The 24180-nt window shown below is 48.0% G+C and overlaps 2 protein-coding genes across 3 annotated transcripts in view; both read left to right on the top strand.

Annotated features, from left to right (window-relative positions):
* Nucleotides 1–24180, top strand: part of CRY2 (cryptochrome circadian regulator 2) — a 44604-nt gene that overhangs the window by 17970 nt on the left and 2454 nt on the right. The window contains exons 1-11 of one of the 2 annotated variants that reach the window (XM_072339128.1): nucleotides 6685–6945; nucleotides 9304–9412; nucleotides 12119–12261; nucleotides 17537–17721; nucleotides 19013–19101; nucleotides 20077–20217; nucleotides 20711–21022; nucleotides 22091–22242; nucleotides 22387–22589; nucleotides 23059–23148; nucleotides 23928–24069. In XM_072339128.1, the coding sequence (XP_072195229.1) occupies nucleotides 6761–6945; nucleotides 9304–9412; nucleotides 12119–12261; nucleotides 17537–17721; nucleotides 19013–19101; nucleotides 20077–20217; nucleotides 20711–21022; nucleotides 22091–22242; nucleotides 22387–22589; nucleotides 23059–23148; nucleotides 23928–24067 (1749 nt within the window). In that variant the 5' untranslated portion in view covers nucleotides 6685–6760 and the 3' untranslated portion in view covers nucleotides 24068–24069. Of the gene's footprint in view, nucleotides 1–6684; nucleotides 6946–9303; nucleotides 9413–12118; nucleotides 12262–17536; nucleotides 17722–19012; nucleotides 19102–20076; nucleotides 20218–20710; nucleotides 21023–22090; nucleotides 22243–22386; nucleotides 22590–23058; nucleotides 23149–23927; nucleotides 24070–24180 lie in introns of those variants that run through there. The other variant, XM_072339129.1, reaches the window with a different exon arrangement.
* Nucleotides 1835–5795, top strand: SLC35C1 (solute carrier family 35 member C1). The gene is made up of 3 exons (XM_072339130.1): nucleotides 1835–2219; nucleotides 2311–2840; nucleotides 4972–5795. Exons 1-3 carry the CDS (start codon nucleotides 2083–2085, stop codon nucleotides 5529–5531), a joined length of 1227 nt encoding a protein of 408 aa, XP_072195231.1. The 5' UTR covers nucleotides 1835–2082; the 3' UTR covers nucleotides 5532–5795.

A 24180-nucleotide genomic window follows, 5' to 3' on the forward strand; every position in this document is an offset into this window, starting at 1 on the left:
GCATGGAAAGCGTGTATTACTCAGAGGGAGATACCCAGCCATCAGAGTTCCACTGAACTCCACACCCTTGGGCACAGTTTTAAGTAAAGTCTATGTCTTGTGTTTGGGAGCCCAGTCCCCTCTGCCGCAACAGCCCCAGTTCTCATAACCGATTAATAAGCACCTTTCCCTGCTGTCTCAGAAGCACCTCTGCCCTGAAGCACGGGCAGGCAGGCAGGGCTCTGGCACAGTAACACTGCCGGACAGCTTTCCACCCAGGCAAGCCTCTATTCAAAGCACTTGTCAAAAGCATTGCCATGCTGCAGATGAGCTCTGCCTGCGGAGATTGACCAGCTCAGCTATCACAGAACTGTGTGATTATTGGACAATAAATCACTTTTATTTTGGAAAACACTGTCAGCATCGGGGAGTTATATTGTCAGAGCTGAGATAGCTGTTCTGGTCAATTTTCCCATGCGGACGTGCCGTACATGTACTATAAGTCTGGAGAATCATCTCCTGAGAGAAGCAATGAACACTTTATTGATTGGGATATTTCAAACTCGTGCGGGACGAAGCAATCTTCCCCGTGCTGAAGGAACAGACAGGATGTGACTGAGGGCTGGGGCTTCTTTTTTTCCATTTCTAATTTCTGTGCTTAGTTTGGAGAAGACAGCTTGAAAAGCGTGAGCGAAACGCAGAGGAAAAAAAGATCTCTATCTGGCCCTAGCACTGACAAACTTGCTTCATCACTGGTAGGAAGGGTATCTTTGAAATTCAAGACATGTGCAGTACTGAAGCCACGTGCATGTGTAAGAGTGCCTTGGAAATCACTTGAAATTGTGCTTTCTGCAGGTGGCAGCCCCAGGTCAGCCAACATGAGGTCCTCCAGCAGAGCCTGCTGAATTTGGGGGTCGGTATTGTACAGAGCAATGTTTAACACTGAGCTCAGGGCTGCCTCCCATCGCCACGTGCGCTCCAGCTTTTCATTCAGCAGCCTGATTGTTCAGCAGTATGAATTTACAACATGATGGAGGGTTTGGTATTGAACAGGCTTCTTTATTAGAAAGCACTGTTTACAGAAGGCGGGACACGTTGGCAGGTGGGTACGGGCAGATGGGAGCTTTATGCCCTATGCCATGATCCAGGGCTGCGGGTCAGCCCCTTCAGCCTACACCCACCCCTCGGAAGCAGTGTGTTCCTGCACACTTGCATTGCAGCAGGGGGTGCAGAGTTCAGCACCGCCCACACGCCAGTCACGCAGCAGTGAACAGCAGCGACATTTTTATGCTTAGATTTACACGTTGGCACGGCAGGAAGAGCAATAAAGCAGCCAGCGCTTCCCTGTGCTGCCTTTATGAGCTGTGTGCGGATGTCACAGCACCTACTTCACTCAGGTCGTACCGGGAAGTTTTGATTTACCTCCACACAATGAGAACTTTATGCCTGCAAGTAAGACTGGCACGGGAGGGATGCTGACAGGAGACAGCAGGGCCAGTACTATTCCCAGTACTGCTGTGTGCAGCTCCTTAGTACCCAGGCGTCTGCATCCCAGCCATCTTGCCAGCCCTGGGAGCCTGAACAGACTGCTTTGGGGGGAGGAGTTGCCTAAGAGGTGGGGAGGGGAACGGGTAGATAAGGTCTTTATTTCCCACAGTAGAACATGTAGGCTAAGAAGCCTACAGACATTATGAGCTACGAAGTAGGTAATTTGTGCCTGAATAACACCCCAATAAAGAAGAGCTGCCCTCGTGTGATGTGACACTCCCTTGAGCAGAACAGGCAGCAATTAAGGCAAGCAAGAAGAAACCCTCAGCAAAGCACTGGGAAGTCTATAAAAAGCGGCTGGAGCACAGAAACTGCGATGCTGTGGGCTTCAAAAAAAGACAAAGAAATCAGAATCCGGCGGAGCACCGGCACGGGCTGCACAGGGAGGCTGTGCCTCTGCTCTGCGGAGATGCCCGGCGCCGGCCGTCCCGCTCCGTCCGGCTGGAGGGGGTTGGCCGGACGGACGCACGCCCGGCTCTCCGCCAGACCGCCGCCGCCACTCCCCCCGGCGGGGCCCGGCCCGCCTTTCCCCGCGACCCCGTGGGTCCTCCCGCCATGGCGGCGCGGCCTGCAGGCCGGGGAGGCGGCGAGCGGCGCCCGCGGGGCGTGAATAAAGCGCGGCGGGCGGGGCCGCGGCGCTCCGGGAAGCGCGGGGCCGGCGGCGGCGGTGGAGGCGGCTGTCGGAGCGGCGGGTGAGCGGGGCGGGCGGCGGGAGGAGGAGGGAGGCGGCGCGGGGCCGGGCCGAGCCGAGCCGGGCTGACGGCCTGCGGCCGCCATGAGCAGATCGCAGCTGACGCGGACCGGGATCTTGCGGATGGCGCTGGGCGGTGCTGCCGACCCTCTGCTGCCGGCGGAGGGCGCCGGGGGCCGGCGGGTGCCCTTCGTGCTGCGGGCCCTGCGCATCGCCCTGGTGGTCAGCCTCTACTGGTTCGTCTCCATCACCATGGTGTTCCTCAACAAGTACCTGCTGGACAGCCCCTCGCTGCGCCTCGACGCCCCGCTCTTCGTCACCTTCTTCCAGTGTGCCGTGACGGCCGCCCTGTGCCTCGGCCTCAGCCTGGGGGCTGCCTGCGGGCCCTGCGCCGCGCTGCCCGCCCTGCGCCTCGACCCCAAGGTGTCCCGCAGCGTCCTGCCCCTCTCCGTCGTCTTCATCGGCATGGTCACCTCCAACAACCTCTGCCTCAAGCACGTCGGCGTGGCCTTCTACAACGTGGGGCGCTCGCTCACCACCGTCTTCAATGTGCTGCTCTCCTATCTACTCCTCAAGCAGACCACCTCCCTCTATGCACTCCTGGCCTGCGGCATCATCATAGGTGAGTGGGTATGGGCCTGCACCTGCCTAAAACCCCAGAGAGCCCAAGGAGATGCTCCTGAGGTTGGGCGGGTGGTTGGAGGGGGACCTGGTTAACGGGACTGTGGTGTCTCCTGGGCTGCAGCATGTAGGTGTACCACTGTGCCCAGTAGAGTTAACGCCTGCTAAAAGGTCCTTGGTTGCTCTTTTGACTCTTCAGTACTTCTTCCTGCAGTACAGTGGAACACTAAGTTCCCACTTCCCTGCTGGGGACTTCCTACCTGCTTTTTACAAGCATTGCTTAGCATATCTTGGTAGGCAGAGCCACAGTAAGGGGGCTGCAGTGGCAGCTTCCTCAGGCTGAGTGGTGATCCTGCGGGATGATCAGGCTTGGTAGTGCTGCTCTGGCTGAAGGCTTCAGAGCTGCAAGCTGAACCCAAATGCTGAACCAAACAGAGCCAAACTTCTTGGGAAGTCATCCCCACTTATGCATCTGCTTCTGGATTAGATGGGATAAAGCAGGGCTCTTTCCTTGCCCTGCCCTAGGTAGTCTGCCTCGTGTCTGTAGCACATAGCTAACTTGTTAGGAAATTACTTTTCCTTGACTTGCTGTCACTTTAAAAACTAAGGACAATCCACTTTTTAATAAGGTTTCATTGCCTTCACTTAGTACCATTTCCTTTCTGCAAAGATCACAGGAAAAACGACTTGTTTTCTCCTTATTTTCAAGTGGATGTTAATGATTAACTTTGAAAACAATGTCAGTATTTATTTAAATTGCCAGCACTGTTGGGACCATACAATACTGAAGGCCAGTTCAAATAGGATTAGTTAATCAAATCAAGCATAAAGCACCACCAGAAAATCTGGTTGTGTGGTAAGAAAATAGGGCAGGGCATTGACTGGCTTAGTGGGAACTGCTCACAAGCCTTTTGTTTAAAGGCTCAGTAAAGCCAAGAGCTGCTGTCCATTTGGGGGCCATTCACTGTCAGGGATGTTAACTTCAATCCATTTCCTGACGGACCTGTGTTTATTCTGGTGCTGAGACAAGCAGCTGGATTTCAATAAGGCAAACTGTTTTTTCCATGAGAGCTGAACAGGGGGCCACTGTGGCTGAATAGCTACTGGCTTTCCCCCTCCCCAGGTGATGCAAGCAGTTGGCTCCACCTAGTCTAACGGTCAGATGTTCTCCAAGTCTGTGGTGCTTGCCAGCCTTCCAAGCTACTTTAAGGCTCAATCTCCCAGCTCTTTCTTCTGCAATAGGTGCATTGCCTGTATGCCTGCCAGCATAGCCAGGCATCCTCTGTACCCTGACACAGAGTTCTTTCTGTCTTCTTCCTATGCATTGAACTTGTGTGGACTTAGGCTTAGTTTAAAGCACATGTAGGATGCTTTGCAGGCAGCTTCCCACATGGGCTCCCAATATGAAGCAGCTAATGCAAAGGCATTGCAATACTCCATCAATAGGTGATCTCCCTGTTTATATTCTGCTGATAAGGTGAGTGGGGAGAAGTCTCTCTCTGCCCTGGAGCCTTCATCTCCCATTTCAGAGATGGTTAAAGAGTGAGCATCAAAGTTTAATGCAGCGAAGGCCTCTTTCTCTCTTGCAACCTCTTTTTGATCAAGTTCTTTAGTGTTACACCCATATATAATACTTTCCCTCTTTCCACAGCTTATCTGTCTGTTATTGCTGACAGTGCAGCAAATACTGGGGTGGGCTGTGAGACTTTTTTCCTAATTTTCTTAAAACTTTCAGGATAAGAGGAATGTGTCACTGTGTGTCCAGTTTGATCTCTTTGCAATTAAAATCATTCGGTCTCCTTCTGAAAGTGACCCATATACAAAGAATAGCTTTAGCTTTTGCTCTCAGCTTTTTTGGAGTAATGGTTTCTGAGCTCTCGCTGCCTTCTCAGTGTGGGAATCAGTCCTCTGAGACCAACAGATAGCACAATTAATTACCTGCACTCCTAAAATAAATCTTCCCAGGACGGTAATCGTGACACTTTGTGGGTTAACATAATAGAAAGGAGAAGCCTTCAATCCTGTCTCTGCTTGTGGCTGTGGTTCTTCAGTATAAGGTAGATGATGAATCACTGACTGTATGTTTTGGGTCCTTTGGCAGTTCAGATGATACCTGATTTCTTTGATTGCAGGTGGCTTCTGGCTGGGTGTTGACCAGGAAGGAGCAGAGGGCACTCTGTCATGGACAGGTATAATCTTTGGGATCTTAGCAAGCCTGTGTGTCTCACTCAACGCCATCTACACCAAGAAAGTGCTGCCTGTGGTGGATGGTAGCATCTGGCACCTGACCTTCTACAACAACGTGAATGCTTGTGTCCTGTTCCTCCCACTCATGATGATCACGGGCGAGTTCCACACCCTCTACCACTTTGACAAGCTGGGAAGCCCCAGCTTTTGGGGTATGATGACCCTGGGGGGAGTGTTTGGCTTTGCCATTGGGTATGTGACTGGACTGCAGATCAAGTTTACCAGCCCACTCACCCACAATGTCTCTGGGACAGCCAAAGCCTGCGCCCAAACAGTTCTGGCTGTTGTCTACTTTGAAGAGACCAAGAGCTTATTGTGGTGGACCAGTAACTTGATGGTTCTGGGGGGTTCCTTTGCCTACACATGGGTAAAAGGGTTGGAGATGAGAAAAGCACAAGAGGATCCTAATCTCAAAAGCAGTGAAAAAAATGAGACTGGTGTGTAGGAAGGTCCAGCCTGCGCCTCTGTTTCTGCACCTGGGGAGTTAACTTTCAGTATTCCTTCCTGGGGAGAAGAGCAAGGAGCAGGAAGAGTATTCACCTGCAGCAAATGGGGAGCTGTGTCAGGAACCAGAGCCAAAGAACTAACTGACTTATGTTTTATCCATGGATCTCCCCATCGCAGAGGCAGGGTGAGAGCATGTGTTCTAGGGAATGAGCAGGTTGGGGTTTATTTTGTGGTCATTTTGTAAAATGGATATTGCTATTGACCTAGTCTGAGTAATTTCTGTCTTCGGCTGGGGGGAGCGGGGGGTCAGGGAGCATGGGCAAAGAATGGGGTGGGAGCTTTGTGTAGTTAGGAGTCTAGAATGAAGTAAGGGTCTGAGGTTACAAAATCCTGGACCTCCATGTGTGGGAGAATCAGGTGGCCGAGCTGTTGGGGATGGTTTCCTGTAAACTTCTGCTGCACAAAAAGGGAAAAGAAGAAAAAGAAAGGGAAAAAACAAGCAAACAAAATAGCAGATGGCAATAGCAGTTCTTCCTATTGCCTAGTTCAGTGCCAAGGACTGGAGATTCCCTCCCTTCTGGTTCTCTACAAGCCGAAGACACAGCAGTGCCTCTCAGTCCCCTTTCCCAGAGTCAGTATCTGGTCCTGCAGAGGTCTATACTGCCTGTTTCTCATATCTGGTTTCTTACTTGGGGGATTATGTTCAAAAGCGGGGATAAAACTTCTCATTCCCTTTTCCTGAGAAGGAGAGCATGCTCTCTGAAGTGACCGGCCTTACATCAGTCCTCTGAAACACAATGATAGCACGGCGAGTTACCTGTGCTACTCCTGCAGGGTAGCAAGGGTGGCATCTGCCTTTCTCAGTGATGAGATGGAGAGCTGTTGTCCACCGTGCCTCCTTCAGAAGGATGTGCGCTGCGCCATCTTTGGTGTCTGCCTTTCGGTTTATCCCCTTATCCCCTCCGTTCCGGCGAACCCTTCGCTAAAAATAACACCTTTGGAATGTCGCATTTTGTAATCCCTAAATCCAGCCCAATAAAATCCGAGTCGCTCTCCGCGTCCGTTCACGTTGAGGTTGTGGGAGGGGCGTGCGAGGGGGCGGCTCTCTCCCGGCGCGGCCATACGGGGGCGCCATAACACTGGGCCGCCGCCGCTTCGCCCGCCCCGGGTCCGCCCCGTCTCAATCACGGCGGGGCGGTCCCGGGGCGGGAGAGGCCATTGCCCGTGATGGCGGCGGCCCCGTCCCCGCCGCGCGGCTTTTGCCGCTCCGTGCACTGGTTTCGCCGCGGGCTGCGGCTCCACGACAACCCGGCGCTGCAGGCGGCTCTGCGGGGCGCCGCCTCTCTCCGCTGCATCTACATCCTGGACCCGTGGTTCGCCGCCTCCTCGGCCGTGGGCATCAACCGCTGGCGGTGAGCGGGGCCCGCCGGGGGGCTGGGGTTGCAGGGAGATCCGCGCTGGCGGTGCGGGAGGCTGCCGGGTACTTTATGTAACGTTATTAGAGTTTCCCTAAGCCGGCTGCGCCTCCCCGCCTTCGTCTCTCTTGTTCGTGGGGGGCGGGCGTGTTGGGCCTGCTGCGTGGTCAAGCCGTCCGCTTCCTCCCTCTGAACGTGGGCAAACGTTGGGGTGAGTCACGGCTGTGCAGAAAGCGTGCGTACCCAGCAAGCGGTGACGTTACATAACGCTGCCGTGCCGAGTCGCGGCGCCCCAGCCTTTGGAAACCCCGGGGCAGGTGGGGGTTCACCTGTGCGAGGTTGCCCCGTGTGCAGGTGAGCGCATCTCTGCCCTCGTGTCATCCGGCCGCTGTGCTGGACGGGGCGCCCACCTGGCTGGAAATCCTCCTCAGTGTTCCGCCATGTCACGTGTCCACGCGTCAGGCTGGGGAAGCTGTGGCTGTCGCTGGCTGCTCGCCTGGCTGCATCTGGGGAACTGCTTTGGGGCTGCTTCCAAAGCATTGCTAGAACGCGGGTCAGAGGATGGCTGGAAGGCCAGCGGTGTGCAGCAGTCACCACAGCGCAGGTGTAAAAATCGCAGCAATTGGTGCATCCTGTTACTGCTCGTGGCAGGAATTGGACTGTCCGTAGAGCAGACTTTCAAGCGGCAGAAGTGCTGTTTGTGCACTGCTGACATTGCTCATCTAGGAGAGCCAGAGCAATGCTCCCAGTAGAGCAGCTTCTTAAAAGACCTTTACTTGCAGGTGTGTACCTACTGCAGATGATAGCAGTTGGTGCTGCTGGGCAGAAGTGTCTTAGCAAACTGTTCATGTTTACTGCAATCCTCTTGTTTCCCAAAGGGCTTAGTTTTGCTGTTTTTTTTTTCCCTTCATTTACTTGTATTCTGAGGTCTATGCTTCAAAATGAGTGTTTACTTTTAACCTAGCCTCCAGAAATGTGTCGTGTTGTAAATCCTTTATTACTTAATTGCATACCCTATGTAAGCTGTATAGGGCTATAACCCATGTTTGATCTTCAGAACACCTTGGAAGGGTGCTATTACTATTTAACAGATGGGAGGTGGGCAGGGAGTAAGGAAATAGTTAATTCTGCTTATCTAGACCTGCTTCTGGGTCTTCTGTGCCTTGATGCTTAGCCTTCATTGCCCTGAACCCTCAGCCCCTTCTCCAGAACTGCAGAGGGATCTCGTTCTACCACAAAGCTTGCAATTCCCATTACAGTTATACAGCTGAGTAGAGAGCTGACCTTCCCTGATTGCAGAGCAGCTGTAGGTTAGCCTTCCTCTTAACTGTGCGTGGTTTTAAGAGAGCCTTTGCAGATACCCGTGTCTTCCAGGTCACACTGCTGAGTGGGCATGTAGGAGTGGGGGAGAGGCAGAGGTTAGCAGACACGCTAACTGAGGGCTGTGAGTTTCCCAACATGCTGTTGCAGGGATTAAAGTTTTAAAGCTGGTGTCTTTCACAGGGGTAGACAAACAAACTGGAGCTAAGATGTATGGTAGTGGAGGCAAAGACTGTACAGATTAAGTTGTTTCATGGCAAAATGAAGGATCAGTAAGATGCAACATTAAGAATTAAAACACATAAATGCAAAAAGCACTTTAAATGCCTTTTGACATTTTTAGGATGGGAGGAGATTGCCTTGGCATGCTCTCATCTTTGCATCTCTGTGGTGCAAGATGAACTGCAGTTCTGTTTGCAGCCGTTCTAAGTGCAGGTGGCTCTTGCCTTGGGGGGTCTTGGTGCTCAGCTTCTTGCTGTTGGTGAGCTAGGAGTGTTTCTCTGCTGTGAGTGTACATTGCTCTGCCATACCCCTGCCTGTTTTGAGCCAGAACTGTAAAACTTGCACAGTTCTTGCAGCAATCCTTGGAGTATTGTACTGCTATCTTTCTACTTCAAATGCAAAATTCCCCCTGCTTAGAATCCAAGGAAGAATACGAATTGCATGATTTATGCTCTTTTCCACGCAGATCATACAACATGGAGAAAGTCATTGGCAGGGAGCGCTCACAGCTCTGCAGGAGTGCATGGGGGTAGAAAAGAGGGAAGAAGGAAAAAATCCTGAAGAGTTCTTCTATCTGGCTGAGCAGAACTTGTGTATGAATGTTTGGGAGCTGGCTGGTGCAGCAGTCTCAGAACTGTAGACAAATCAGGGATGAGTAAGAAGTTTTGCTTGTTTGGTGTTTTTGTTTATTTTTGTCCTAACTTTCAGTTTGATTGGTGATGCAGATTTGTTGGAGTCCACTTGAGCTTCCTCACTTGTCTTTGGCTGTAGCCAGCCTGGCTGGTAGTAACTGCTCTTTTTGCTTCTCTGCAGATTTCTGCTTCAATCTCTGGAAGATCTGGACAACAGTTTAAGGAAACTCAACTCTCGCTTGTTTGTGGTGCGAGGACAGCCGACAGATGTCTTCCCAAGACTTTTTAAAGTAAGAGAATAGTTTTTCCTCGCTGCACTTCAGAAAAGTGATGTCCCATTGTTGGAGATGACTTGTCTTCTTGTTAGCTTCAGTGCTATCCGTTATGGCAAACTTAGGAGCTGTACATACTCTTGTACACAACCTTACAAGAAAGTGAGTAGAGTGTAATCCATTGCTGGGTACCTGTACTTCTCTTTCTGGAATGGTGGCTTTTTGCCTTTGCTTTTGCACATCAGGACTGTACTGCAGTCTTGCTGCCTATACTCAGTAGGAGCATCATATCCATGTGCCTTTAGAAACAGCTGAAACAACAACACAAAAAAGGAAATTGATCTGTAGGTGAAGTGCAAATGAGGCTTTGTGTCATCGTTTCAAAATTCAGAAGCTTTTGTGTTAGCTGACATTCCTTGTCTGCTTCCTTTCAAGGCTGCAGTTAGGCACCTCAGCAGCAAAACACAGCTTGGGTCCAGGCTCCTTGTTGATGTACAACAAGGACAACGGAATATGGACTGACTTCTGTGGTTGATGATGGAGGGGTGGGGTATGTTTCTAAAGTGATACTTCAGTACTGCAGACTGTGAGATGGGCAAGGCTGGCATGAGTATCTCCTGGAATATAAAGGTTCCTCAAGTGTTAGAAGTGTATGACTCATTCTTCTCTGTCACATCCTAACATTGTGTTTGCTATCATCTTTGAAGCTTTCTGGCAGCATCTTCGCTAGAATGACAAAGCTACAGGAAAACAGGGTTCACCATGGTCTTATAAGCTGTGCTTGTCATGTAGATTGTACTTCAGGTATGGTTGACAGAAGTAGTGCCTCCAAAACCTGCTGTAGCCCAGCTGCAGGAAAGGAAAGGTAAACTTGAGTCAGCACCCTCCTGTTGTATGCTATTCTGATGTATATTGGTGGGAGGAGGGCAGTCCTGGGGAGGGGAATAGTGTATGCAGATCAGAAGGTGCAGCAGTGTTTATTTTGGCTTCTGCAGGTTAGCACGTGACAGAACCTATGTGCTTCTTTCAGCCTTTTTAGAGTCTGCGTTATTTTTATCTTTTCATCTGCAAACAAGTCCGAGCTATTAGTAGCCCGTGCCCTCCTTATTTTAGTTCAAGGACTGGGTACTTGCAAGATAAGTGAAACTGTGTGGGAGAAATATACCCACTCTGATCAAAGAAACAAAGAAGTAGTTGGTAGGGTCTGAGGTCTGGACATACGGTTGTGAGATCAGCCAGGCCTGGGGTTGGTACAATCTCTTCTGACTGAGCTGATAAACTGAGCAGCAAATACTGGATAAATGAATGGCAGCAGCTTGTGCTTTGCTCTCAGCTGTTGTGGGGAGCTGACACATGTGGTAATGCAGCACTTACATCCAATTAATTTATGCTCTTGCTGCTGGGAGCTGAGCTGTGTTGTTGGTAACAGTTGCTGCAGTGGCACTGTGTGCATGGGTACAGTGAGGCAGGCAGATGAAGTGTACACATTAGCTCTGCGTTAAACTTCATAGTAATATAGGATTTTTGTCACCTGCTGTGGTACATACGTGTTGTAGTTCTCTTTTCTTCCTAATAGTAATTTTAGGATTCATTCTTTGAAAGAGTTCAGAAAGGAAGGCAAGCTTGTATGGTTGTTTTCTGCTTCTAAACTCCCATGCCTGTCTTGAGTCTTTGTTTTTAAATGATCATTAGTGAACTAATCATGTCTGTTCCTTGCGCACTGTTTGTATTTCTGATGCCTCTTAGGTCTGGTTCTGAGATGGAAGAGACCATCCTGTGCTTACAGAAGTGACTCACTGTCTCACTTGGAGACTGGTTCACATCTTGCTTGTGTGCAGGTTTTTTTAAGTGTCTCTATAGATTTCTGGCTGTGTTTGACTGGAGTGTTTGCTAAACAAATCTGTGGGCTGCTGCTCTGTTTGATGGATGCCTCCTGAGGGTCACTGTGGAAACCATTAAGCCTCTTCTCATAGGATTCATTTTCTGAGGAAAACTAGGCCATAGTCTTTGAGAGGAAACTATGCAGTGCCAAAGCCTGGAAGAGACAGAGTGCTATTTCGTAAGGCCTTTGTGAGAGGTCTGCTGCAGGTGTGAGATACAAAATGGATTTATGGATCCAATAGGCTGAATAGAAGTCCTACATTCGGATAGCTAATCATTTAAATCTGAATTGTAGTATCATACATTACTTTTTGGAGCAGAGATGTCTGCTAAGTTTGTCCTTTTCCCAATACCACATTTCCTTCTTTTGGCTTGGGCAGTGGTCTTCTATTGTGCAATGGCTTTATAGGGAGACATGGGAATGTGGTGTATTGTCTTTAGTTGATAGTAGTTTGCATTCAATCCTTGCTCAAAAGTTTGTATTTTTGCACTGAAAGACTTCTCTGAAAATCTTTTTGCAATTACTGGAATGGGATGGCAGGGCTTCTTTTGGATACAACCAAACAAGGTGGTGTTAGGCCGAGACATAAGAACATAAACAGAGAAGAACTCCAGCCTCCTTTTGTGTGGTTTAAACCCAGCTTTTAGGAATTTGCACAGCATTTGCTAGAGCCGATAAAATTATTGGTTCTTCTGTTACCCCATTTACAGACTGTTGTTCTCCACAGGAATCTTCCCTAAATTCCCAGGAGCTGACAGTAGCAATTACAATGTCTATGATTTAGTAATAGTGCTGGTTGAAAAGGTTTTCTTTTTGGCACCTGCTTGTGTTATTTCTTACAGGAATGGGGAGTCACTCGTCTCACCTTTGAATACGACTCGGAACCGTTTGGCAAGGAGAGAGATGCAGCTATTATCAAACTGGCCAAGGAGGCTGGTGTGGAAGTGGTTATTGAGAACTCCCACACACTCTACGACCTGGACAGGTAAGGGCAAAGTACTGCCTCAGCTGGGATTGCTGTGTCTGGGAAGACCTCTGTCTCCTCATTTACTTTGATTACTGTATGTTGATCTCTGTCATCCCTTGTGAGCCTGGAAGGTGTCAACAGGATTATTCTGCACACTCCAGCTTTTGATTAGAGTGCGTCAACATGCTGACAGTGATGTGAATGTATAGAAAGGTGTTGCCTCAGGCTAACTAATCTGTACTTTACTATCATTTAAGTTGCTCCGCTGTGTCCTATTGATCGATTTCCTTGGGCATGTCCTGTCTGCGTGGACTGCTTTTTTTTTTACTTCACTGTATTAAAGGTGTCTGAGTTATTGTCTCAAACAGAGACAATAAAGGCAGGGCTTTAACTGATGGATGTGCCAGGACAGCTGGAAGAAGTAGAACAAGGTAGATTGGGGCAAACTTACCTTATTCTAAAATCTGAAGGGCTTGTCTTCATTGTGCATTTATTATGGCAAAGTCTTTCCTATATCTTGAGGTCGGTTTATTTATATATAGGTAAGGTCTTCTTAAGACAGTCTTTCAGCTAAGACTATACAGCATGCTTGACTTGAACCATGTTTCGGTGTTATTCTTATAGGTTGGTTTCTTTTTCTTTTTTTCCTTCAGAAGACTCGTATCAGTAATGTTGAATGCAGTTTTCCTCCTTTAAATCTTTAGTATGTGTAACTTACTATGTGAAGGATCACTGCAGTTTAGCATATGCTATGTGGAAATGTTTACATGTGGGGTAGGGGAATTCTTCACCTCTCTCATGAGGAGGAACTCCTCTCTACCTTTCTTGCATTAGAAGATGCTATGAACACTTAATTCATCCTCACTTCTTCAGCACCCCTCACACCCTTCCTTGTGTCCTCTTTGTCTTTTCCCACTTGGAGAGTCTTAGCTTATTTACATTTTCAGTTGGAGTCTGTTCTGCAGCTGTTCTGATGTTTTTTTGTTGTCTTACTTTGTATTTCTGTGTGCTTATGGGGGTGACGTGGAGGGTGAAGAACTGTAGCTGGTGTTCAAGGTGTAGGAGCAACATGCACTCACTTAGTGCTGTAATATCCTTCTTTCAACAGTCACCAGTGTTTTTGTTAGTTTGCTTTTCTGAGTGTCGTTGGGCTGATGTTTGGGGGCTTCCTTCCTGGATGGCCTTAGATTGTTGAGAGGCCATTACTGTAAGTTTAAGGTCACATAGCAATGTACGTGGTGGGGGGGGAATCTGTTAGCCAGATATGCCTTGCTCCTGAGCTTCATATGGCTAATAGATTTAGGGGCACAACTTCCCACTACCACGGCCAGTTTAACCCTCCAGCATATTGTACATAGCCATTTGTTCACTGGTCCTATTAGTATTTTCTACTAATCTGCCCAACAGATCAAGCTTTCTGCTCAGTAGTCCCTCTGATGCCCTGGAGTGCTCTTTAAATCTCACTTCGTGCTCACTTTTTTGCCTCCTCACTATGCGGATAGTTTTAAGGCAAGTGATACTTACTTGCAGTAGCGTGGCTACTTCTTTACATCCTTCAGAACTCCTGGCTACATGTTGGCTGGTTCTGGCAACTGTTGCTGTTCAACATCAGTTTTGTTACATGCTGTTGCCTGCAGACCTCCCAGTCCGGGATACCTTTGGGTGCATTTCCTTAAAGGCTGGGGGTGAGAACTTTGCTCAACACCTCCAAGCTGAGTACAGCTGCAAAAAGTTAAATGCAGTTCTGCTGTGGCCTTACAGTTTGTCTTCAATGCCTTGGCTGCCTCTTGGCCCTATAGATATCCTGCCATGCCTGTGAAGGCATTTTGTTTTCCTGTGTGTGGATTGCATCTGTTTACTTATTCTAACGTTTCCCCAGACTTCCATTTGGGTCAGGATGTGTACAAGAAACTGTGGCTTTTTTGTTTACTATAGTATCTTTTTTTTTTCCCTAGTCTTCAGTTTCCTGAAGGATTTTTGCCTTCAGGTTTATGTGCACTTACTGACTTTATATATATATATATTTCTTTTAACTGAATTTGTTGAATAGTTTATTGAATTGTTTTTCCCTGGCATGTCATCTTCAAATAATCTGTGTTGTTTGTCGGCATTTTACCTCTCAGCTTCTTGTTTTTGCTTAGCATGCTTTCTTTTTTTTTAATGCCATTCTCAAAATGAAAGCCAGTGTTGAGTAATTGATCCCAGGAGGATGCTAAATTGATGTATGCTGGAGTCATGCTTGGAACAGATGTGGTAATTAACACTTTCAGCTATACCATATACCTCAGCTATACCTGCTACCTAAGACAAGTTGACTTTCCATCTTATGGACTCTTGATCAGTTGTTCCATGGGGCACTCATTTATAGAAGCTAGAAAACAGTTCTTGCCAGACCATAGGTTATGACAATTGCCTGGTGTCTGCAGAGGCAGTCGAAGTCTCCAATTACTCTGACATTTCCAGGTTCTTGGTGTCTCTGGGGTTTCTCAGCAGGTGGTACTGCAGTTCTGAGACTGTATTCCTCTTGGAAGTCTCTCAGGTAGGGCGTATTGCCCTCCAGTCATGTTATCCAGTCTTCTAACTCATGGAATGTATTGTTCCTCTGCTTGTTCCTTTTTTTTTTTTACTTGCATTGTTTGTAACTGAGTGTTGGTGGCCTTATCTTGCTTTAATCAAATTTCTGACAAGACTGTCAGGCCTGTTTTTGAGCAACATGACTAATCTTTCACTTCAATGAATGGTTCCAGCCATCCTTCCCTTCTCACCTGCAGTATGGTCTGAGCACTACCACCAGAGCTCCTTTTTGAAGTCTACCAAGAGCCTGTTCTGTTAACATGTGAATTTGAATACTTCTGCCCAGGCAGAAGTTCCTCTCTGGTACCACCAGTGTAGCTGTTTGATTATCAGAGCCTCTTTCCACTTCCCTCCACCAAACAAATGAGGGCTGTGCAGAATCAGTATCAGTGCTGGAAATGTACCCTAAAAACCTGGAGGCTCGCAGTCCAGATCATCTGTGTTCGAACTGTAGGATTCAGACAGCATAGATAATCTCTTAGGTATCAGCTTAGCCTGTTCAAAGCCTTTCCTTGACCGTTATTCTGTCTGACAACTTCCAGCTGACGGGTTGTTTTGTCCCTTCTCTGGATCTGCCTGTTCTCTTCTCCTAGGGATGTAAATCCTCTGCAGCCTGCTTGCTGACAGTCAGTGTTGTGGTCTCTGTAATCCCAGACAGGCCTGGGTCATGCTGGGGGTGCAGTGTTGGCCAGAAAGGAGCACTGTGAACCTGACTGTATATAGCACATATTAGGAGTGGCTGTACCTCAGACGCTACTGTCAGATGGGAGTAATTAAATGCCTTTCAATAGCAGTGCTGGCTAACTCAAAGGAACCAAGCTTACATACTGTGGTGGTTCTGCCATTGGTGATTACACCATGCCAAATAAGTGCTTTGATTTCATCTTTGAAGTCATTTAAAGTTTTGTATGCCAGACCTTGGTGCCTTGGGGCAGGCATTGTCTCCCTGCGCTGACACTCACTCTGTTATAATGTCACCACTCCATCTTTCACATGCTTATACATCTGCAGATGTTGAATTGTTCATCCTCTGTCCAGTGTCTGTTGTGTAGCATAGCAGTCGATTATCTATCTTCTCTTTGAATCCAGAGAAATGCTGTTCATTTCATCTATGATTAGCCCTACACAAGCTTAGATGGGTGTAATTGTATAAGCTGAAGAGGTTCGTTGAATAGCATTGGTGAAATCCTGGAGATGGTGGTCTTGTTAATTTGTGACCTGGGCCGTGTAGGAGAAAGTCTTGTGAGATTGTATGGCTTGGGTTAGAAGGATACTAGGAGGAGGGGATGGAATCTGCTTACAGGGCTTCCCATAAAAGTTGTGTGTGGTAGGTTGAACTGTATGACACACAGTATGTATTGTATAATACCCAATATTGTACAAAACCTGGGATCTGGTACTTCTTTTCATGGCAGTATTGGGCAAGATGCAAATTTTGTTGCATAACAGCAGTGTCAGGTGCTGTAAAATGTGCCGTTTGTCCTAGTCCCATCTCTTAATGATTTGTGCCCCAGATCCAGCAGCTGGCCATTTGGGAAGCTGTGGCAGGGAACTACTGATGATGTCAGCCAGGGACAGCAGTGCTCACCTGCAAGTCACCATGCTTTGCTCTATTAGCTGTCTGCTCACAGAACCTGTGGGTCTCACGCTGAACTGTGTGGGTGCTAAAGCCTCCCTGGAGCACTCGCTTCACTGGAAAGGTCCTGTGGCCTGGGTGGCACTGGGGAGTGGAGCCCAACATCCCAGTTCAACTCAGCATGGCAAAGCAGAACACACGTGAGGGTGGCTGAGGGCTGGGAAAGCCGGCATGTCGCTCCTCCTCACCACACGTGCATCTGCCAGGAAGGGCAGGGAAGGCACATGGTGGTGGCTGAATTGCTGGGCTCCAAGCCCAGCCCCTTGCATAAGCTGTTGACTGTACGGGGTGGGGAAGGCAGTGCTGCTGCAGCTCTGTGTGAGCTGTGGGGTTGGCTGCCTCTGCTTTATGTAATGCTGGCTTTCCTCTGCCGCCTGCCTTGTTGTTAACTCCTTCCTTACTTTGGCCCTGGCAGGTTCCCAAAGGCCTCTATGCAAGGCAAACTGAATTAAACGAAGTCGGCATGAGCCTTGCAGGCTGTAGGTGCTCAGTGAACAGAGAGATGAGGAATCGTAGCTGTCTGTTTTGTCCCATAGTCAGACACAGGTGAAAAACATGAGTCAGGTCTGCTCATGACTTCATGTTGTGGGCGAGCACGGTGCCTGCTCTGATCACAGAGGAATAATGTTAAGTGGGATTTGTCTCATCTGGGATAGGTGGAGGGAGGGATCACCGTCAGTCTGGGACTTGTTGTGGCAGACAGGAATGAGGTAAGGTCAGAAATGGGCTAGGACATGGCGGAGAAACAGATGCAGGTCTGGGATTTGTCATCTTAAAGAGTATTCAGGCTGAGATTTCCTTCAGAAGTCTGGTGGAGAGCCCTGGGAGCAGTAATGGTAAGCCTGATGCAGCAGAGCTGGGTTTCTTTTTCCCATGGAGAATGATTACTGTGAGGTTTTAGTTTTGTGTTTTCATTTTAAATATCCCTTGGAGGGATGCATCAAGTAGAAGCTATATCCGTAAAGATTTCTATATCTGAAGTGAAAGGCTATCCTGAGTAGAGACAGCAGTTTGGCTGTCATTTTCTTGCCCTTCCTGTGGCAGCCAGGCCGAGTTATGTCACTTTGCTTATTTTGTTTCCAGAATAATAGAGCTGAATGGCAACAAGCCACCCCTCACCTACAAGCGCTTCCAGGCCATCATTAGCCGTATGGAGCTCCCAAAGAAGCCGGTGAGCAGCATAGTAAGCCAGCAGATGGAGACGTGTAAAGTAGATATCCAGGAGAACCATGACGACGTGTATGGGGTCCCATCCCTGGAAGAGCTGGGTACGTATCGAGAGTGAAGTTGGGGTTAACTGCCAGTCAAAATGGGCTCTACTGAAGCTGCTTCTGATGACTGGCACCTATCCAGGACAGCTCCAGTGTTGCCTTCAAGCCCTGAAGACAGCTTAATGTTTTCAGCAGGTGCCAGGCTTTGTGAGAGGAGAGTGCTGCTGCTTTTGCTCTTCCGTTGATGCACAACATCCCCTTTAGCATTACTCTGAAATGTTCTGCATCTGCCCTTAGGTTTTCTGCTACTCTGAGCACATAACCACTGTATCAGTGTCTCATGTCCTTGCCAGCTGCTGTCCTCCTACTGCTGTCCCCAACAGGTTGTGTAACAGACCTGGAGAGGAAAACTAACGGTGTTCCAGGCACATGTCACTTCATTCACTTACTGTCAAGCACCGCCAACTTGAGAGTTTAGCAAGGCAAAAGATATTACCAACACTTCTTTCTTGTATTATGCTAGGCCTTTCGGTCCTTGGAATGTTGGTGTTTACCTCCTCTTTCTTAATGCTTATATTTTTCCTAGAAGAGGAGGATGAATAGAAAACTGAGGAATGTAAGGCTTGCATCCATGAAATGAATCTAAATGCAGAGGAGGGAAAGGTTCTTGAAGAATATTGCCTGCATGCGTGTGTCTTTGGACACTCTGTGCTGGCTTTCAGAAAGTATCACCTTGTACCTTAAGACACAGTTTCAGCAGCTATGGAAAAGGGGCTGCACAAACAAAACTACCCTAAAGGTTGCAATCTTGGATAGATCTGCTTTCTTTGTCTGGCCTAGTGCAAGACCTTCAGTAACCTCACTCTGCTCGCTGCTGTGGGAGGCTTCTCTCTCAGCCCAGAGCACTGCAGGGAAACTGCATTGGTGCTGCTGCTTTTGTGTTGATTCTTCAGCACTACAGCAGTAGCTTTCAGCAGAATAGTAGCCTTGCCATGAGGAAGATGCTCTAGTGAGCTGCTGGTAGCAGTGACAAAGTATTTCGTAAGGTGAACTTGTGGAGCAGGTGTTTCTTTGAAGCTTCTCTGGCCCTTAGAGCACAGCCCTAAGAATAATTGGTGTGTGACCAATGGGTAAAGTCCCCAGAGGGCTGCCTGAAGCATTGCAGGAAGAGGCTCTTACAGTATGACTTCATGAACGCTCATACTCTGCTCCATGTGATTTGCTTGCTGTGGAAGAACTGGAGTAGCAAGTCAGCCATATTAAGCAACTGCAGTATTTAGTGTGTCTTGACGCTGCTAACACTTATGCCCATCTGTACTGTTCATACCATACGAAGTTCTTTCTTCAGGCTTCCCTACAGATGGTCTTGCCCCTGCAGTTTGGCAAGGAGGGGAGACGGAGGCCCTGGCACGGCTGGATAAACACTTGGAAAGAAAGGTAATCCCCTCTCCTGTTTAAGGGATCATTCCTGCAGCCTTGGGCTCCAGACAAAAAAAAAGAAGTTGAACATTAGCCATTGCTCTTTTCCTGCTTATCTTAGCAGTGGCCCTTATACTGGCCTATGCAGGCCCATGTGATATTGTTGGAGTACTTCTGTCATCTTGGGTTGAGTGGGGATCAAGGAACTCCTGGGCTTCTCCAAACCTAATGTAGTAAAACTGTATTAGCCGTGCTACTGCTAGAAGCACATAAGATTCTATTCTTATTTTTTTTTTTCTCACTCCATTTCATTTAGAGGAATGCAAACTTGGAAACTCTCATCCAAGTTGCTCAGTTCCTGCTGTATGCTACGTACCAGCTCCTTTTGTCTTTGTCTGAGGTACTTGCTCATAGACAGTTACCTCCCCTGTGTATTTCACAAAGTGGTATGCCTCTAGCTCTGTGATGAAATATCTCAGTTTCCGCTGTCTTCACTATATTGCATTCTTCACTATACTGTGCATGAAGCGAACAATTTTGAAGTCATGAAATTTAATTCAGGTGCAGAAAACTTTTAAACACTTCTTGTTTTTTTTAATGCTGGTGACAGCCATAGAGCTCAAAGTGTAAATTCTTGCCAAAGAGGGATTAAACTGTCAGTACTGAACGGGTCTGAATTTCCCCAGATACTCCAGTGTGCAAAATGAGATAGGCATACTTGGATGTAAACAATTGCATTAACGTGCATCCCTGGGAGATCTCAGGGTTATTAGCTCCCGTATGCAAAGCAAATTTAGTCATTTTCTTGACTAAAAGGACTAGTTTAAAGCAAAGATTTTACTTTTTTTTTGCATAGGGTGTGGGCACTGGAGTTGTCCACTTGAGATCTCTCCCAGCAGTAGCTGGAAGTGAATAGAAGAGACTGTGCTGCCAGGCCTAAATAAGCTGACAGATTTGGATTTGTTTTGGCTAATTTCTCCTGAATATGTTTAGGCATGGGTTGCAAATTACGAAAGACCAAGGATGAATGCCAATTCGTTGCTGGCCAGCCCAACAGGACTCAGTCCCTACCTGCGTTTTGGCTGTTTGTCCTGCCGCTTATTTTACTATCGTCTCTGGGAGCTGTATAAGAAGGTAAGATAAGAAGTTTGTGGGGAGGGCAGGCTGGTTTTGGAGCATAGATGGTTCCCAGTTGCCAGACACTGTGTCAGAACAGCTCCAAAAAAATGCTATTGCCTCACTTGTGTTTGTCTATTGGATGCAGCCTGTTGCTGCTGTAAGAGACTTTTGGGTAAGGAAAAGGGATTGTTCTGTATCTAATTGAGCAGGTCTCAGATCTTATGGTACTCTATTCTTCAGGCTGGACTCCTGTTTTGTGAGCCACGTAGAGCTTTTTACTGTTAGTTATGGCTGGTTCAGGTCTCCTGTTGGTGCAATGAGTGGGCTTAAAGCATGTTCTGAATTCATCACTTGGGGTTTCTGGAGAAGGACGATTCAGAATTGAGTGTTATGGCAGTTGTCAGTAACAGTCTTGGGAACTGGGTATCAAGGCATGGGTGGATTGCAACTCGTCTGAGTGAAGCCAGTCCTCCCCTGCTTGTGAATACTGTTGCTCCCTCCTCTACAGGTGAAGCGGAACAGCACTCCTCCCCTCTCCCTGTATGGACAGCTTCTCTGGCGAGAGTTTTTCTACACAGCAGCCACAAACAACCCAAAGTTTGATCGCATGGAGGGGAACCCCATCTGCATCCAGATTCCCTGGGACAAGAACCCCGAAGCCTTGGCAAAATGGGCGGAGGGCAAGACAGGTTTCCCTTGGATCGATGCAATCATGACCCAACTGAGACAGGAAGGGTGGATCCACCATTTGGCCAGGCACGCCGTGGCCTGTTTCCTGACCAGGGGAGACCTCTGGATCAGCTGGGAGTCAGGAGTCAGGGTGAGTCTGACATTTCCAGAGGCTTGCAGGAGACCATAAGGAAAACAAAGTTTCCCTGGCACTTGCTGCAAGAATGGGCACACAGGTATGGCTTTTGCTTAGCATGTAGAAGTTGTGTGGAAGAAAGGATTTGATAGCAGGCTCTTGGCCTGCTAGCAGTCTGCTTTCCACTGTGAGGGCCCAGAAAGTACCGAGAGTCTCCAGTTGCTGTAATGAAATGGTTAATATGGACTTAGGGGTTGGGTGGGCTGCTTTTGTTGTTTTGTTTTTTTGTTTTGTTTTGTTTTTTGATAGAAGTTCACCCAGTCCATCTGTTTCATTTGAAAGTTCAATGTCTTTTTATAACTGGACCTTTCTCCTTATTGCTTATTGTGTAACCCATCACCGTGCCGGTCAGGGAATGCTCCATGACTGTGAAATCAGAGTCTAGATTCTCACAAGAAAAGAGGTAAAAGACGATCCTTTGGGGACATCTGAAGGGACAAGCAGCTTGAACTTAGTGGGTGTACATACCTCCCATGAAAAAAGTGGAGGTGGATGCATCTGGTCAGAAGGCTGTCAAAGCGGAGCACAGCTGAAAGAGCTTCAGGGTCAGATGCTAAAAGCGCTGCATATGTGAATGAGTTATTGCTGAAATCCATCTGTCTCTTGGAGTGGAAGCGAGCTCTGGGACCTTCAGAGGGGTTCATTCTTCTTACTTTGGTGCTTGCTCTTCTGTGCGGCATCTGCCTGCTTCCCACAGCTGGTGCTTTGCATTTATTACACCTCTCCAGTTAGGATCAATACCCCAGGCTTGCTGTAACACTAGGTAGTGATTTAGTCTGTAGCTGCATGAGGGATTAGCCAGCATCTTATCAGTGTGAGCAGGCAGTGCCTCCCTATGTGAAGGTGTCAGGAAGCGAGATGTATTGACCAGCCACCTGGCTTCAGCCAGCAGTTCGCCTCTTTGCCGCTGCTCTGGTTTCTGGGAGCTGTTTGGTGGCTGCCATTTGAAATAGCATATTGAAATGGCACAAAGTCCTAACTGGGGGAGCTCGCGCTCACTGTCTGTTCCTCCAATTGCTGCAGGTGTTTGATGAATTGTTGCTGGATGCAGATTTCAGTGTAAATGCAGGCAGCTGGATGTGGCTTTCATGCAGCGCGTTCTTCCAGCAGTTCTTCCACTGTTACTGCCCCGTGGGCTTTGGACGTCGCACAGACCCCAGTGGTGACTATGTGAAGTGAGTAATGACTTGAGCTTCTTTCTTGCTTGATCTGTGAGTTTAAGTCACCCCGTAGCTGACAGGTATCTGGGGCTTTCTGTGCGTTCTGAATGCTGCCTTGCTGTGCTCTAAGTGGCATGTGCGTCTTTTTGCTTGTTGCAGGAGGTATCTGCCCAAGCTAAAGGGCTTCCCCTCGAGATATATCTATGAACCATGGAACGCACCAGAATCTGTACAGAAGGCAGCCAAGTGCATCATTGGAGTGGACTACCCCAAACCCATGGTGAACCATGCAGAGACCAGCCGGCTGAACATTGAACGCATGAAGCAGATCTATCAGCAGCTATCACGCTACAGGGGGCTCTGTAAGTACCAACAGTTGCAAAACATCGTGCCTCTAACATGACATAAAATGTTTGGAATTAGGGTCATGGTTTAAAGTACACTGCAATAGTCTCTTTCTTGTCCTTGCAAGAAGCAGCAGTCCCTGCCAAAGCTGCTCAGTTTCCAGAGAGAGCTACACTGAGCTCTTGAACAGCTAAGAGTTGGGTTTTGTTTGAGAGCTGGTGATTGGTTCTGCACTATGTGCTACCCATAGTATATTCTTCACTTGGGGGGGGGGGGGGGCAGGAGTAGGCAGAGCATCCTACTTAAATATGCTGTTAAGTCACTGTGTGTGTCTTTGACCAACCCTGAGGAAGTACAAATCAGAGCCCATCCTCATTTGGCAATTTCGGCGTGCTGTCTGGTGATCACTAAGGTGTTTCCATGTGAAAGTCTTCTCCCAGCCCAAATATTTCTCATTTCTATTATGTTCTCCTTGCCTTCCTATAGGTTTATTGGCATCAGTCCCTTCATGTGTGGAAGACCTCAGCGGCCCGGTTACAGACTCAGCTCCAGGACAGGGCAGCAGCACCAGTGCAGGTGAGGTGGGAGCATTTGTGTATTTTGGACATAACTTTGTGTCAGCTTAAAGGCTGTGTGCAGGAGAGATTCCTTTTCTAATAGAAGGAAGATGTAGGTAGGAATACATAGATCACGTTGACCTTCCTGAAAGGGCTTTCATCAAAAGTCTCCAGTGAGCCTTCCTTCCTGAAAGGGCTGAAGAATGTTGAATCTCTTATTGCCTATATAGGTTCATATACAGCCACAGCTTTCCTTTGTCAAAGAACACTTTTGTGTTTGTTCTGAGGGACTTAATTGTTGGATTTGGGAAAGTATTTTGGAAGTTTTAAAGAAGACCAACTATATCTCTGTAGGTGTGCATTGCATGTCTCCTTCCTCTCAGCTCTCTGGCATATTAGGTTAGGGTGCACATGTGAAGGGATCTAAAGCCAGAGGAAATTCTGGCTTCAGTGCTTCCTTTTACTTCTTAAATAGGGCTTATAAAGAAGATGGAGAGCAACTTTTTGTGTAGGCAGGTAGCAACACGACAAGGGGGAATGGTTTTTAAACTAAGTGAGGGGAGAGATATCTATTAGATGTTAGGGGGAAATTATTTATTCAGAAGGTGCTGAAACACTGGAGAAGCTGTGGGTGCCCCATCAATGGATGCACTGAAGACCAGGTTGGATGGGATCCTGGACAGCCTGGTCTGGTGGGTGGCAGCCCATGACAGGGGGTTGGGACTGGATGGTCTTTAAAGGTTCCTTCCATCCCTAGCCAGTCTGTGAAGTGTTGCAGTGACTGTTCTTTCTCTACAGCAAGCAGACTGCCGCAATCTGACCAGGCATCTCCAAAGCGCAAACATGAGGGAGCAGAAGAGTTGTGCACTGAAGAACTGTACAAGCGAGCCAAAGTGACAGGTCTCCCCGCTCCGGAGATCCCTGGCAAGAGTTCATGATTGTAAGTAGACCCTGGCGTGATCTGGCCTAAAATGTATTGTTCCAACATCTAGCAAGGCTCAATTTTATTTGCTACCTGCATTTTAATGAGCAAAATGGACTTGTCTGGGGA

Source organism: Excalfactoria chinensis, chromosome 5 (assembly GCF_039878825.1).
Source record: "Excalfactoria chinensis isolate bCotChi1 chromosome 5, bCotChi1.hap2, whole genome shotgun sequence".
Lineage (NCBI taxonomy): Eukaryota > Metazoa > Chordata > Aves > Galliformes > Phasianidae > Excalfactoria > Excalfactoria chinensis.